This window comes from Vollenhovia emeryi, unplaced genomic scaffold (assembly GCF_000949405.1).
Source record: "Vollenhovia emeryi isolate VEMERY1.0 unplaced genomic scaffold, V.emery_V1.0 DF939198.1, whole genome shotgun sequence".
NCBI lineage: Eukaryota > Metazoa > Arthropoda > Insecta > Hymenoptera > Formicidae > Vollenhovia > Vollenhovia emeryi.
Window position 1 is genome coordinate 961,851 of NW_011967168.1, and position 15,398 is coordinate 977,248.

Here is a 15,398-nt window from a genome sequence, read left to right on the forward strand (position 1 = left end):
TGATGGTAAGTGAATCGATCGAGTAACCGAGATATTGATCAACGGTAAAACAGTCTATGTACATATGTATGTATGGTATGTATCGTATGTATCGTATATGGGATAAGATAACTCAAACTGACATTAATAAGAGATTTACTTGATATTTACGATTGCCGATCGCGCCGGAATCGGAAATTCGGAAATTCGGAATCAGCGCCAGAGCCAGAGGAAATTCGGAAATTCGGAATCGGAATCAGGACGCTGACAAGATGTGTAAAAATGTGTAAAAAATAAAACAGTTGAGGTTATGGCGCAATATATGAATTAACGAGTTAACATTCAAGTGGAGAGATGAAGCGACGTTCGCCTCGACATTACCGCAAAAGCGATAACTCATCGGAAAGTCATCGCGGAGATGGCGACCATTTCTATTTCAGCAAATGTAAACACGAATTAAATAAGACTTTCACAGCAAATTTCAATCTTGTTGACGACGTCGTAGACTTTTGGAAATTCGTCGAGAAATACGAGTCTGTGAAGAAGCGACTGGGCGACAATGACGAGTCTGATTCCGCTCTAAATTCCATCGGGCTCCCGGAAAAGTATCACAAGTCCCATTGTCTAAACTTGAAACTGAGTTTGTCCTACCGCGAATTGTTTGCCAGAGTCCCAGAGACGAGATCGTTGACCGAGTCGCGACTGCTCCAGTTCAGAGATGTGATACTCTTGTATCTCGACTTTAAGCAAAAGGAGAAATTTGCTAAATTAAAAAAGCTCCGAGACACGCAGGCCAACTTACCGGTTGCGCGATACAAGCAAGAGATTGTCGAGATGATTAAGACTGAGAAAGTAATGATCGTGGCAGGCGATACTGGTTGCGGCAAATCTACTCAGATCCCTCGCTACTTGTACGAAGCTGGTTTCCAAAAGATTGGTCAGTCTTTCATTAGACGTCTAGAAATTTCATTCTCTAATTCGTTGTCTTATTAATTCCAACTTGTTTCCAACAGCTTGCACCCAACCCCGAAGAATAGCGTGCATCTCGTTGGCAAAACGAGTTGCTTTTGAAACATTGAGCGAGAATCTTAGTAGAGTTGGCTATCAGATACGATTCGAGAAACAGAGAAACCAAGAGACAAACATCACGTTCATAACAGAGGGCCTCTTGTTGCGCCAGGTGGCGTCAATTTATACAAATTTATCAATTTCTAGCGCAGGCAAATTTTACTAATTATCATCCTTGTTTTACTTAGCTGTCGGGTGAGTCAACTTTGTCCGCGTACAACGTCATAGTCTTGGACGAAGTGCACGAACGTCATCTGCACGGCGACTTTTTATTGGGCATTATGAAATGCATCATTAATCAGAAACCCGACCTGAAATTGCTACTAATGTCCGCCACTATTAATATACAACTTTTCAGTCATTATTTTGCTAAGGAAAATGTTAAGATAATAGAGGTAAGTACAATTTCCAAAGTTTCATTGCACGAGTACATGTTGATACACTTACCATCGGCTTTTCACATAGGTCCCCGGAAGATTATATCCCATTCAATTGCTCTATCGCCCTGTAACCGTACAGGACCTCCAATACAAAAACGATCGATTCAATCCTAGTCCTTATGTGCAAATAATGCAAATAATTGATGAAAAATATCCAGGTAGGGAAGATGTTGCGATGATAATGCACAATGGGTAGAAATGTGAAATAATTATCCATTTCAGTCGATGAGAAGGGTGATTTGTTAATATTCTTGAGCGGGATAAGCGAAATTACCGCGGTCGTAGACGCTGCCAAAGAATATAGTCTCAAGAAGAATAACTGGATAGTCTTACCGCTCCACAGTACTCTCTCTATCGTTGAACAAGACAAGGTACGTCTCCCTACTACTCTGATACATCTGCATTACGAAGAGAGAGAGAAAAAAAACTTCTCTTTTCTAGGTATTTGACTATGCACCTGACGGTGTTAGGAAATGTATTGTCGCAACCAACATCGCCGAAACTTCCATTACCATTGATGGAATCAGATTTGTCGCTGATAGTGGAAAGGTGAAGGAAATGAGTTACGATCCCTCGTGCAAGATGCAAAAACTGAAAGAATTTTGGATAAGCAAGGCCAGTGCGGAACAGAGAAAAGGGAGAGCAGGCAGGACTGGACCTGGGGTTTGTTACAGGTCCGACTCTTCGTCCCTTTATACTCTTCACTTTAATCATTTTACATGAAGGAGCGGATAAATGAATAAAAAAACATTGCTTTACAGAATTTATTCAGAGGAAGAGTACAAAATGTTGGAGAAATATTCAACGCCAGAGCTACAACGTGTACCTTTAGATTCTTCACTATTGCAGATGATAGCGATGGGACTTCCTGATGCCCGAAAGTTTCCATTTATAGAACCACCAGCAGCCAATAGCATAGAAAATGCTATACTATCCTTGAAAGATCACGTTGGTATCCTGGACACGTTTGTTTTTCCCCACCCCTTCCTCGGATATTAAGATAAATTTTTCTCCCGACTAGGGTGCACTTATGGAGAACGAAAAGATTACGTGTGTCGGTAAAACCTTGGCACGGCTGCCCGTTGATATTACGATAGGGAAGATGTTAATCATGGGATCCATTTTTCATCAGGTCGAACCCGTGTTGTCATTGGCCGCTGCTCTAAGTATACAAACGCCGTTCACCAACAGAGCTTACAGAGACGCCGAGTGTGAGGTAATTAGTGCGCTAACTAATAATTACTTAATTATGCGAAACAATATCTCGAATATTGCAGACATCTAGGAAGAAGTTGGAATCTGATCATGGCGATCCAATAACGTTGTTGAATACATTCAAAGAGTGGCTGGAAGTAAAACAAGAAAACTCTCAAGAATACAGAAGCAGTAGCAACAGCAGCAGAAGGTGGTGCAAAAGAAGAGGTTTGGAGGAACAACGGTTCTACGAAATGACGAAATTGAGGGCTCAATTTAAAGACTTGCTCCAAGTTGGTTTATACGCGCCCCCTTAAGTGCATTCTTTATACAAATATTCCCGCGTTACAATACATCTATAATATACCTATATTGTGTGCAGGACTGCAATTTGCTCAAGAGTCTCCCAGAACCAAATTCTTCCATGACGAGCGCAGAACGTGCGATAAGGCATGGAGAATTGAAACTTTTGAAAACTCTCAAAAGAACTTACAAGCAAAGTGAACCTAAAAAGCGTAAACAATTAAAAGTAGAAACGTTCGATATACAATTGGAGGATGACGATAACGGGCAGCTCGACATAAAAGATATAGAATTTCGAATGAGAAACGACTCTAGTCAGGTGCAAAATCTTTTAACAGCGTCTACCGCGTGTAGCTATAAAGATCTGACAATGTTGAAGTTGATATTATGTAGCGGTTTATATCCACAATTTGCTTGTGCCGACGAGTTTAATTATTGCAAGGTAAAATATTACCTTCTATTGTGTCTATACAGCTAATATTTTCGGGATTTGGAAATGTCCAATCGTTTTTTAAATGTGCCTTCAAACTATTGCCCAGTCTATGAGTGAGCAACTCTTTCACACGAAAGCAAAACCGTACGTTGCTTTGCATCCAATGAGCTTTTTTGGAAATCATCCACAAGTTTTACAAATCGAAGAAGCGGATGTTATGCCAGTGCCAGGATTTAAGAACAAGACTCCTATAAGCTCGAAACATCAGATATTGGCGTATCTGTAAGTCTTTATTATATACATGTACAAAAACAATTGTCAAACTTAAACGCTTCTGGATAATATGTCTTATTAATAGATCCCTTTTGGAAACTACAAAACCGTATCTGGTAAATACTTTAAGAATGCCTGCTGCCCAAACGTTGCTATTATTTGCGCATGAAATAGACACAAATAGCACATTCTCCATGTAAGTACGTTTACTTGCTCAATTTTACAACTGTTGCTAAATGTCTTTTACGTCTTGTAGAATAGCATGCGATTCGTGGCTCATGTTGGAATTTCCTGTTGCTGACAGTGGTCAAATCTTATTGATGAAAGCTACCAAATTAAGAAATAAGTGGGATTTCTTATTAAATCAGCAATTGCAAGGTAAAGAATGCATTTTTTATTTTGGGCGCTTTTTTAACAACTAGGTTAAATGAGCGGTAAAATTAGGGTATACACATTATTTTAGGTTCCGACAGTGCCAATGACGAGAGAAAAGATTTTAGTACAGTCGAACAAAGTCTTACGCAAGAACTGATCGAATATATGCATACTACGATACCATACACCATAAGACGGCTGTTACCAGCCGATCTGAAAATGATATATGTCGGTAATGGCAATAATGACACGCATATAGAGCCTAATCCTTTCCATCCCACTTTTACAAGTATACCAAATGTAATTAAAGGTGGGGCTTATGTCACAGATAATATTACATATAATTGGTGAGTACTTGGTACTAATTAGTGACAAGATTCTCTTTATTAATGAAACTTAAATTTTGTTACACTGTAGCATAAAAGAAACTAGTTGGAGCGAACAGTTGATTGTAGAAATGCAAGAAACCGAATGGCATTGTGAAAATTGTAATCTTGAAGCAATTCTATCGAGCATCGAGAAACTTCAGCATCAGAACTCTTGCGTAATCGCGGATCCGATTAGTGTCGGTGAAAAGAGTAAACATATTACACGTAAAGCTAATAGTCAAGCATACGAGTGTCCAGATTGTTCGTTAACGTTATATCTCACGCCTATCGAAATATTGAAGCATAAAAAGTTACATGTCAAAGCCAGCTAAAAGCAATCTGTCGATTGTATATAAATGGAACGTACAGTCATTGGAAGGTAAATTACATACATACAATTGATATATTATCTACAGGTAAATTCAGACAAAATGAATCTTGTGCTACCTTTTCCGCGCGAGATATTCATTCTTCACACAAGAGCTTTATCGATCAAGTCCATGGCAAGAAATTTGAAAACATTAAACACCCCACAATTGTATATCCTATAAAGTATAACAATACAAATTTATCTTGCAGTGTATATCGTTTTTGAGATAAGAAAAATACTTTCCACTTGGAGCACATATTTTCGTTACTCTCGTATTGTAAATTGATACGGTCGATGCATTTGTGAGACATGATCGATGCACAATACCAATATGGCAAGGGAGTTGCAGAGGCTAATAAACGCGTGGTGACTTGGATATGTACAAAGAATAAGCAAGACATTGTTAAAAATAATCCATGTACCACAAAGGCAAACACATTCAATGGATATTTCTTTACTTCAATAGTACTTTTGTCTTTCACCTTGCTGTGAAAGAAGCCTAACAAGTACAATTCATCCCTATATTCACAAAGAAATTCTTTTATACATTGCGACATAATGTACAACATCGGGAGAGCTAAAATAAAATTTGGTATCTGTTTAAATCGATAATATGTTAAGAATCCTACATTCCAATATGTCCCTTGCACATATGAATATGCTAAAGGCAAACTAGCGTTACACCACATTGAATCTGTTCTACCCGGTAGAACCAGATCATTTCTTACGGCGTATTGTAAAATATGAATTGGCAATAGTGACTTGTCGAATGTAGAAGTGCAAAATTTCATATAGTTGTATATTTGTAAAAGGGCAAATGGAGATAGCGATATAATCAATGTGCTCAATATGGTGAAACAGTTTTTCAATTTGATTAGCTTCAAGATATGCCACAAGATTGACAGTACGTTGTACTTTCGTTGCCATTTCCCAGTTCCTTCCGAATTGCACAAAGTCTTGAGCCTGAAATATGTAGGGAAGCCAATGTTGACGATACCATTTGATCTCGCCAAAGTAGACAGAGCCAATGGAAGACAGACAGTAGACATACCCTTGACACTTGCGAGCATAGTGTAAAATGTCAAATACGCAAACATGGATTCTGAATATAGAGCCGAGAAAAAGATGCTAGCCGGATTTATACAGTAAAGTATTGCCGCTTTATACGCCGTTGCAGTACTTGGAAATACACGCTCGGTGAGATCGTAGAGGATGATGGCCGATTTTACAAAACAAACGAAATTTATCAAAATCGCAGCAAGGACCATCGTACTCTGGATGTTGAAGAAGGGAAATATTTTTGTCAAAATAATGGCGATGATGCGAATCATAGCTGGATACAACGGATAGAAAGCGAGAGTATTCTCATACGTGTAACCATATCTTGCGATATGTAAAAAGTATTCTCCATCCCAATGTGTAAGACCATTGAACAGGAAATTAATTATTCGGTCCCAGAGAGAAACTTTCTCCGCGGGATCGAAAGGTCTTTTGAAAGCATCCGCGTCATGATCGGGGATTGATACGTTAAAAATTACTTGTAACATTAATATCGCGATTCTAGTGGTGATTGCAAACCAAAAGACTTTCTTTCTCGGCGCGTACATTTTGCGCTGCTTTCTATATCGTCACATCCATTTAATCGTAATAATGAAGGTCTATATCTGCCGGTGATTCATATTTTTGGTTTCCTGTTGGTCTACTCTTATCGTACGACCAGGAAGTAGTCCAAGTCTAATCAGGCCGCTCGTAACGTGTCAAACGAGATCACTCGGGGTAGTGCTGTGAAAGAGATCATTCTTGCGTGACATATAGATTATTCCTGCATAGTAGATTTTTCTCGTATGTAATGTCGCATTAATGGAGAAGAATATGTATCTCATTTTAAATTTATTCATTATCGTAATTAATTTTTCATTAATCACTACACAAGACGTTACGCCACAACTGCCACCTGTACGGCTACCCTCGCAGCCACCTACGCTGGACCCGAATAGACGTACGTTATAAATCTGGTAACTTTGTCGGAATTGAATTTGAATTTCAACACAAAACTACTACGGCTATATCTCTATATGTTAGATTTTAAGAAGCCGGACAAGGAACTGGTTGGCGAAACGTTCGACAAGGACCTGACAGATTGGCTGTTTACCGGATGTTGGGGCGAAGATAATAATAAACCGAATAAATGCTCACCGTATCGCACAGCGATCGAATATCCTGGCTACGATGGATGGACCAATAACGTTGGTAGACCGGAACTGGGTGCAGTCGACACTTCGTTGTTAAGAAGACTGCCAGCAGCTTACGAAGATGGAGTGTATAAACCGTCAGGCTCTAAAAGACCGGAACCATTAGAGATAAGTGAGAAGCTGCTGAGTGGAAAAATTGGATCTAAATCAAGAACGGGGAGAAACGCTCTACTTGTATTCTTCGGTATGGTCTTGCGTGACGTTGTGTAACTCGCAACTCGTGGAAATTTCCAATATAATACGCCTAGTCTCTCGACAGGTCAACAGGTGGTGGAGGAAATTTTAGATGCCCAGAGACCGGCGTGCCCGCCCGAATATATTAATATAAAAATTCCGGAAAACCACCTGTACAGAGATAAACCAGGGCACACGGAGATGCCAGTTTTACGTACGCGGTACAATCACCGGACGGGCCATTCGCCCAACAATCCTCGTCAACAGGTATCGTTGATAATACAATCGAGCCGTTAATGTCGATCGACCCAAGCAAGAAAAACGGTTACAGCTGAACGAGATTACGCCATTCTTAGACGGCGGATTGATTTACGGTACATCGAAAGCGTGGTCCGACGTTTTACGGACGAATGCCAGTGGAATATTGCAGGAGGACGGGCAACTCGCGTCGTCGGACCTTGCTCTGTATCCCGACTACAATACCGCTAGATTACCGATGGCCAATCCACCGCCGCCTATTCGCCATCATCAATACGTATCACGCCATTACACCGAGAGCGTCACCAGATACTTCAGTGAGTGCTTTATTCTAGATATCGCTGGTAAGGTACATTGGATCAGAATTTTGTGCCGCAGACGCGCTTAGCGTAATCGGCTATGTGATGATCCTTCGGGGTGCATTCGTACTCGATCTTCTCCGAGTAGGGCATCGGGACGTCGATGCCGGCGCACCGAACCGCAGGTGCGTCGAGCTGAAAGAAGACTGGGTTCTCCATAACTGTCGCGACAATCTCGGCTCCTACTCCGCATCTCGGCCAGCCCAGCTCGACGGTCATCAGCCGGTGCGTTTTGCCGATCGACCTGAACACCGTGTCCCAGTCGAGGGGCCTGAGCGATCGTAGATTGATCACTTCCGCCTCGATACCTTGTCCGGCCAACAGCTCGGCCGCTTGAAGCGTATACACGTACGCCTGGCCATGCGTCACTAGAGTGATGTGCTTGCCAGGCTTCTCCACTTTAGCCTTGCCGATAGGTATCTGGTAGTCCTTGTCCATGGCTTGGTCAGACACGGGGAACTCTATGTTGTAAAGTAGCTCGCTCTCGAGCATGACGACGGGATCGGGGTCTCGCACGGCCGCCTTGAGGCAGCCCCTGTAATCCTCGCAGGTCGCCGGTGAGACGACCTTGAGGCCGGGCGCGCTCATAAACCACGCGGCGAAGCATTGGGAATGCTGCGCGGCCAGACCTTTGGCGTTACCGTTCGGCCCTCGGAACAGGATAGGGACGGGGTATCGCCCGGCGGACATGTAGAGATTCTTCGCGGCGCCGTTTATCATACGGTCGATGGCTTGCATGGAGAAATTGAAGGTCATAAATTCGCATATCGGCCTCAGGCCCAGGAGCGCCGCGCCGATGGCGATGCCGCAGAATCCAGCCTCCGTGATCGGCGTGTCGATCAGCCTCTTGTCGCCGTACTTCTTCCAGAGGCCGCGCGTTATCTTGTAAGCGCCGTCATATTCCGCGACCTCCTCTCCTATTATGAATACCTTCTCGTCCCGAGCCAATTCCTCGTCGAGGGCCGCGTTCAACGCGTCGCGCACCGTCATCCTCGTGACGGATCTGCGTTGCGGTTCCCCGAGTACGACGTGCCGCGTCGTCGCTCGCACTATTTCTTTACTCCGAGACAGTCGAGCAAGATGCATCATCTTACCACGCGATGGTCTGTTGCAGAATTAGGGAATCCTCGAGGGAATGAAAATCCGTTTCTGCTCACTTTCGGTATAATATGGTTCAGATGGCACAATTTCGTAGCGTCTCACGTTAAACGGCACAATCCACAGTGGACGAGCGACAAGATTTACAACGAGGCCCGTAAATGGGTGATAGCGACTCAGCAACACATTGTCGTCAACGAATGGTTGCCCTCGTGGTTGGGCGACAGACTCGCTACGTACGAGGGTGAGGAATTTCCTCCTTCGCCTCTACCAGGAGATTCTATATGTCATATGCGCTCCAAATGACAATTTCTTTCTTGTTCAAAGGTTACAATCCCAATATTGATCCGCAGATTGAACAATTTTTCCAATCGGCCGCTTTTCGCTTCGGCCATACCTTGGTACCACCAGGCAAGTAATTGCTTACTATTCGCGCGTCCTTTGTTTGCGCCGTTCAATTGGCTTTTCTTTTCAATATCTACAAGGTGAGTTAATCGCACTGTGTCTCAGGTGTGTACTTGCGCAACTATGGGAGGAATAACTGTTCCTTGGAATCATACCCAATTAGAACGTGCAACAATTACTGGATGTCGCAGGTACGGCTTGGCAAATTGCATTACGCGTATACGCGTGTCCCAACTTTTCCTTGTTGTAGAATTCTCTCCATGCCAACTTGACAAGGATCAAGGGTGTGATCGACGTGGAGAAATTACTCATGGGAATGGCTGTTCAATTGTGCGAAGAGGAGGATCATAAAATCGTTGAAGACCTACGGGGCAGTTTATTCGGTCCACTCGAATTTTCCAGAAGGGATTTAATGGCACTTAATATTCAGAGAGGACGTGACCATGGGGTGCCTGATTACAATAGCGCCCGTCGTGCCTACGGTCTGGCGCAAGTTAAAAACGTATCCCATTTTAACCGCGTGGATGTCGCGGTACGTTGTATTAAAATGCAATTTACTGGTAAACTTACTGGTAAACTTACAAGGGATACATCATTTCTATTTCATTTCGGGTCAGATCCGGGAGGAGTTTCTCAGATTGTACAACAATTCGTTCGATGACGTGGATATCTGGGTAGGCGGAATACTAGAGACTGGCGATGGGCCCGGAGAGTTGTTTCAAGCAATCATTCGTGATCAGTTTCAGCGAATACGCGACGGTGACAGATTTTGGTATAATAATACCGCAAATGGGTGCGTATTAATTACCGTTTCATTGTCAGTTTACGTGTTACCGTTTCAACATTATTTCCTTTGTAGACTTTTCACCGACAGGGAAGTCGAAAGACTGGAACAATTATCGTTTTACGATGTGCTAATGTGTACCACTAAGATGGACTGGAACGATATTCCAAGGAATCCTTTTAGAGTTCCTGTCACAGGTAATTTGCTCGCGACAGCAATTAAACGGGCTAGTTGTAAATAGCGTTGCTCTTTACAACTTACAGCGAATGACATACATCCTAGTTGTATCACCAATAAGATTGTGAAAGAAGGCAGATGTACAAGTGGTCCCTGTTTTCACGCCGATCAAATAAACGAACGCACAATTGAGAATTGCACAGAGCCTGGCACTTATGACTTTTTCTCCAACAGCAGCGCATCCTTTATCCTTACGTTTTTAGGTGTATCAACATTATTTTGTGGTAAAAATCTTGTTTGCACTCGTATTTTCGTGTCACACACATTATTTAATGATATAATTTTGAATGCAGGTTTCATCACGTTCATCATTTTTAAGATAGAATTCAAAGATAAAAAGTCAGCGAAAGAAAATGTTATGTATAGGAAAGCAGACCACAGTGATAACATAGATATTATACATACTGGTAAGTTTTCGGCAAGCACTATGTCGCATCGCAGTATCGCACATGTGTATTAACAAAGAGATTATTTCGTCAACAGCTAGCGAATGGCAAGAGCCAAAGGCTTCACTGAGACGCGTAATATTAGTGCCAAATATACGAAAGAAGCAACTGGAGGTGAAAAGCCAATTAGGACACTTGATACGCGCGGTGGAGTTTCCATCCAACAGCAACGTCATGGTCGGTCTCTCTCTCTCTCTCTCTCTCTCTCTCTTCAATATCAATACACTAATTGACTAGTGTAATACATACTTTTACAGATTTATTGCGCATCTGACAGCCATTACATGTTGATTCGTGTACATCATAGTTATGATTTGGTGTTAAAGTTTGATTCTGACTTTTTGAGAAGCGCATTTATAAAAACATTCGAAAAATTTACATCGGAAATCGGTACGTCCGAGGATGCGAGCTTAATGCAAATGATGACCAACACCACGCATGCGGCCCTACTCAAGCAAGCGATAACCAAGAAACAACGTCAAAAAAAATTGGAAATGTTTTTCCGTGTTGTATTTGCACAGGTATTATACTACATGTATATACCGCCCGTCTCTTCTTTACGTGAAACTTGTCGAGATACATTATGTCCACGAAATGTTTTCAGGCATTCCATATCGCGCATACGGAAGAAGAAATCTTACAAATAGATTCGACGGTAGCGCGAGAAGTAATTCATACCGAATTGACCATCATTGAGTTTGCGGAAGCCCTGAGTATGAGACCGGACGCAGAGTTTGTAAAGAAGGTGATATTTGTGTCAACGACAATTTGAATTTTGAATATGTTAAAGATGGTATCGAAAAATAAAATTTGTAGATATTTCATCTAGTAGACAAGGATAAGAACGGCTTCATATCATTTCGGGAGTTTGTCGATATGTTGGTGATATTTCTCAAGGGTTCTGCTGAAGAGAAGATGAAGCTCATGTTTGACATGTACGACATCAATGGTACGGGAAGATTGAGGAGAGAAGAGTTTTCAAATATGTTGAGGTTGTATGGTGTAATTCCTTCTCTTTCTTTTTCTGTGTAGAGTATATATACATATGTACGTATTACAATTAAACATGTAGATCATTTATGGAGACTGTCAACGCTGATGTCACGGACGTTGAGCTGGAAGCTTTGGTGCAATCCATGATGTTTCACGCCGACTTGGCGAGTAAAGAGACGATAAATCTACAAGATTTTCAGCAGATATTAAGTGACTTTAATGATAAATTTAACTACGCGGAATTGGAATTCAATGTACCTATGGATGGGAAAGGCAACAGGAAACTTCACGCGGGCGTGAAGACAGTTAGGTCGACGTTTATTGGGGAAGTACAAAAGACGGTGGAGAGTCTATATGCCGATCCAAGCGAATTACAATCTAGAGTCGAGGGCAAAGTTGAGAGCGAACAGGATGGGACAAGTAGTAATAGTGAAATTATCGACAAGAATGAAAAAATTGTCCAAGAAATTCAGAGACACTCGGACGATTATTGGTATCCCATAATGAAATACCTCGCTAACAAACGATTGCAGATATTCTGGGCGTGTTTATACACTTTGTTCCTGCTTGGGATTTTCGCCGAGCGAGTATATTGTACGTCCTTCCTTATCCTTATCCTTATTATAATTTTGCAATGCGTCGCATTCTAAATCACATTTACAGACTACTCTGTACAACGGGAACATTCTGGTTTGCGACGGATATTGGGCTACGGCTTGACTATAACGAGAGGCGCGGCGTCGGCTATGATGTTTACTTATTCTACCTTATTAATCACCATGTGTCACAATACTATCACCGTTCTGAGAAGCACGACTCTCCAATTCTACATACCCTTCGACTCAGCGATTGAGATGCACAAGTATATCTCTTGTTGGGCACTCGTATTTACCGGTAAGATATTACTTGTGTCCCACTTCTTCTTAATGTCCTTCTCTTTTCAATGTCTCTCTTTTAGTGTTACATGTAATTGGACATGGCTTCAACTTTTATCACATATCTACGCAAACTGCCGATGATCTGACGTGTTTATTTCCCAATTATTTCCACGCGTAAGCTTACTCTACCTCACAATTATTCGCTTGTGCTTTGCTACGCCCGATGATTATTGATATTTCTCTAGGACGCATCAACTTCCCAAGTTCCATTACTGGTGTTGGGGTACAATGACGGGTATAACGGGAGTCCTTTTAACCATTTTGACCGGATTAATATTTGTGTGCTCGTTGTCGATGGTACGGAAGTCATTCTACAACTGGTTCTCGTCGATACACTCCTTGTACCCAGTTTTCTATATACTTACGGTTCTACATGGCAGTGGAAGATTAGTACAAGTAATTACTTTTATATATATATATATATAAAATACCATTGTACTCTTTTTCACACTTGTCGTCATTCGACAGGAGCCGTACTTTCATTATTTTTTCCTGGGACCAGTCATTCTGTTTATTCTCGATAAAGTCGTAACTGTAACTAGAACGACGATAGAAATACCGGTGCTCAAGGGAGAAATTTTGCCATCAGGTACTGTCCACCGTCAGGCTCGCACACATTGTTGCACACCCTCGTAATATTATATTATGTGCCGTAGGTGTAACGTGTATAACATTTGTGAAACCTTTAAATTTTCAATACAAATCTGGCCAGTGGATCAGAATAGCATGCCCAGCGTTACGGACAAATGAATATCATCCGTTTACTTTATCCTCCGCGCCACACGAAACGAATTTAAGTATACACGTACGAGCGGTCGGACCATGGACCAGAAATATCCGAGAGAAATTAGAGTTGTGCACGATGACTAATGAAAACTTGCCGATGGTAAGTCTAATCTCACATCTATCGTTGCTATTGTTTGCTATCCATTGTTATCTCGGCAGATTCACATAGATGGCCCGTATGGAGAGGGTCACCAAGATTGGGACAAATATCAAGTGGCGATTATGGTCGGTGGTGGTATAGGTGTCACGCCCTTTGCATCGATACTTAAAGATATTGTTTTCAAGTCCAATTGCAACGTCAACTTTGGTTGCAACAAGGTAATGGCGTATCTTGTAGCTATCTAGAGCTATACCGCAGTACAAAGGGGACTTTTTCTATACAGGTGTATTTCATTTGGGTGACTAGAACGCAAAAGCAATTTGAATGGATGGTCGATATATTGAGAGAGCTCGAGAAAGTAGATGTCAAGAACACTGTATCTATTCATATCTTTGTTACTCAATTCTATCAAAAATTCGACCTACGCACGATACTTTTGGTAAGATGAATTCAGCTATCGTTCACTTGTTTATCGTATCTCATTATATTTTATAATGGTATTTCAGTATATTTGCGAGCGTCATTTTCAAAAGATTTCAAACAAGTCTCTGTTTACTGGCTTGAAGGCTGTGACACATTTTGGACGACCCAAGTTTTCTCAATTTTTCTTATCTATAGAAAAGTTACATCCTACCGTGAGTTATCATTGTTATTATTACATCATTTCCAACAGAGTATTATATAATCTCTTGTTTCAGGTAAATAAGATTGGTGTTTTTAGTTGCGGCACACCGGCCATGACGCAAGCAGTGGACGCAGCTTGCAAAGCCATTAACCTAACAGAAGTTAACGACACGTTATTTCAACATCATTATAAAAGTTTCTAGTGTATCATTTCGACATGATATAAATGAATATTTTCTACATTAACCAATTGCACATGTGTGTCGCATAAATAATATCAATAAAGTTGTGTAATAATAAGAGTGATTTCTCATTCGAGGTATCCTTTCGTGTAAATACTCACACGTATCTTGTCGGGTGCGTTCTTTTAGGCATCGGATTTGGCAACCGCTGCGCATCGGATTTGCCGGCTGACGGAAATCTGCGGTGCAGTCGACTGCGCAGTCGGGCTAAAAGAATGAATTACTGCAAAAACTGCTGTATCCGATGCCTAAAAGAACGCACGGGTCATCATCTATCGTCCAGCTTTTAGGGTGCTTTCACATGGAGCGTAAATTGCGTAGCGTAACCTGCGTATCACCAATCACAGGATCATGCTGATAGAACCGTTTCAATAATTCCGTTGAACTAGTCCTGTGATTGGCGATACGCAGGTTACGCTACGCAACTTACGCTCCATGTGAAAGCACCCTTAGGGTGGCGTCCCATGGAGCGGAATACGCGGAAGCGGAATCAGTGGATCGCCAATCACAAGACCGTTTCGACGGAATTTTTGAAAGGGCTCTATCAGAATAATCTTGCGATTGGCGATCCGCTGATTCCGCTTCCGCGTATTCCGCTCCATGGGACGTCACCCTCAAGGTGCATTTTCATGCTGACGCTTGACGCTCACTTTGAGCGTCAAACTAGTTACTTTGGGGACTTTTTTGAATTGTAGCGTTAAGTGGACGCTTGACGCTGACTTCGAGTTGACGCTCGATTTGAGTGCCAAGACGCTCTATTTAGCGTGTAATTGAAATAAGCAAACTCTCCTTCGCCAATATTTTTAGATTGCACAATTGGCGCTGTTAACGCCAAGGAAAGCTAAAATCTTTTTAGCTTTTTCCACTTGACGCTATAATTCAAAAAAGTCCCCAGTCAC

General features: G+C 41.8%; 4 protein-coding genes across 6 annotated transcripts; 2 read left to right on the forward strand and 2 right to left on the reverse strand.

Moving 5' to 3' along the window:
- Positions 1-45: 45 nt before the first annotated feature.
- LOC105561937 (probable ATP-dependent RNA helicase DHX34) lies at positions 46-5,096 on the forward strand. Its single transcript, XM_012012332.1, has 16 exons — positions 46-916; positions 993-1,159; positions 1,236-1,442; positions 1,513-1,645; positions 1,710-1,858; positions 1,929-2,161; positions 2,249-2,435; positions 2,509-2,703; positions 2,765-2,974; positions 3,064-3,426; positions 3,524-3,699; positions 3,776-3,886; positions 3,947-4,068; positions 4,154-4,412; positions 4,483-4,812; positions 5,013-5,096. The coding sequence occupies exons 1-15, from the start codon at positions 334-336 to the stop codon at positions 4,763-4,765; spliced, it is 3,378 nt and encodes a 1,125-aa protein (XP_011867722.1). The 5' UTR covers positions 46-333; the 3' UTR covers positions 4,766-4,812; positions 5,013-5,096.
- On the reverse strand, positions 4,766-6,433 carry LOC105561936 (GPI mannosyltransferase 2). The gene has a single exon (XM_012012331.1). The coding sequence runs from the start codon at positions 6,408-6,410 to the stop codon at positions 4,926-4,928; it is 1,485 nt and encodes a 494-aa protein (XP_011867721.1). The 5' UTR covers positions 6,411-6,433; the 3' UTR covers positions 4,766-4,925.
- A 146-nt stretch (positions 6,434-6,579) lies between these two features.
- Positions 6,580-14,557, forward strand: LOC105561934 (dual oxidase 2-like). 3 transcript variants are annotated; one of them, XM_012012328.1, is made up of 26 exons: positions 6,580-6,802; positions 6,886-7,239; positions 7,315-7,496; positions 7,561-7,804; positions 8,961-9,188; positions 9,272-9,355; positions 9,455-9,540; positions 9,600-9,881; positions 9,967-10,142; positions 10,209-10,330; positions 10,397-10,594; positions 10,664-10,777; positions 10,854-10,993; positions 11,074-11,337; positions 11,421-11,561; positions 11,633-11,808; positions 11,889-12,403; positions 12,473-12,703; positions 12,768-12,861; positions 12,933-13,143; positions 13,216-13,336; positions 13,404-13,633; positions 13,693-13,851; positions 13,917-14,072; positions 14,140-14,268; positions 14,332-14,557. In XM_012012328.1, the coding sequence occupies exons 1-26, from the start codon at positions 6,664-6,666 to the stop codon at positions 14,458-14,460; spliced, it is 4,905 nt and encodes a 1,634-aa protein (XP_011867718.1). In that variant the 5' UTR covers positions 6,580-6,663; the 3' UTR covers positions 14,461-14,557. The 3 variants fall into 3 exon arrangements, with proteins under 3 accessions (XP_011867718.1, XP_011867719.1, XP_011867720.1); XM_012012329.1 differs by having other exon boundaries at positions 14,355-14,557; XM_012012330.1 differs by lacking the exons at positions 14,140-14,268; positions 14,332-14,557 and having other exon boundaries at positions 13,940-14,038.
- On the reverse strand, positions 7,817-8,936 carry LOC105561933 (pyruvate dehydrogenase E1 component subunit beta, mitochondrial-like). The gene has a single exon (XM_012012327.1). The coding sequence runs from the start codon at positions 8,933-8,935 to the stop codon at positions 7,847-7,849; it is 1,089 nt and encodes a 362-aa protein (XP_011867717.1). The 5' UTR covers position 8,936; the 3' UTR covers positions 7,817-7,846.
- Positions 14,558-15,398: the final 841 nt, after the last annotated feature.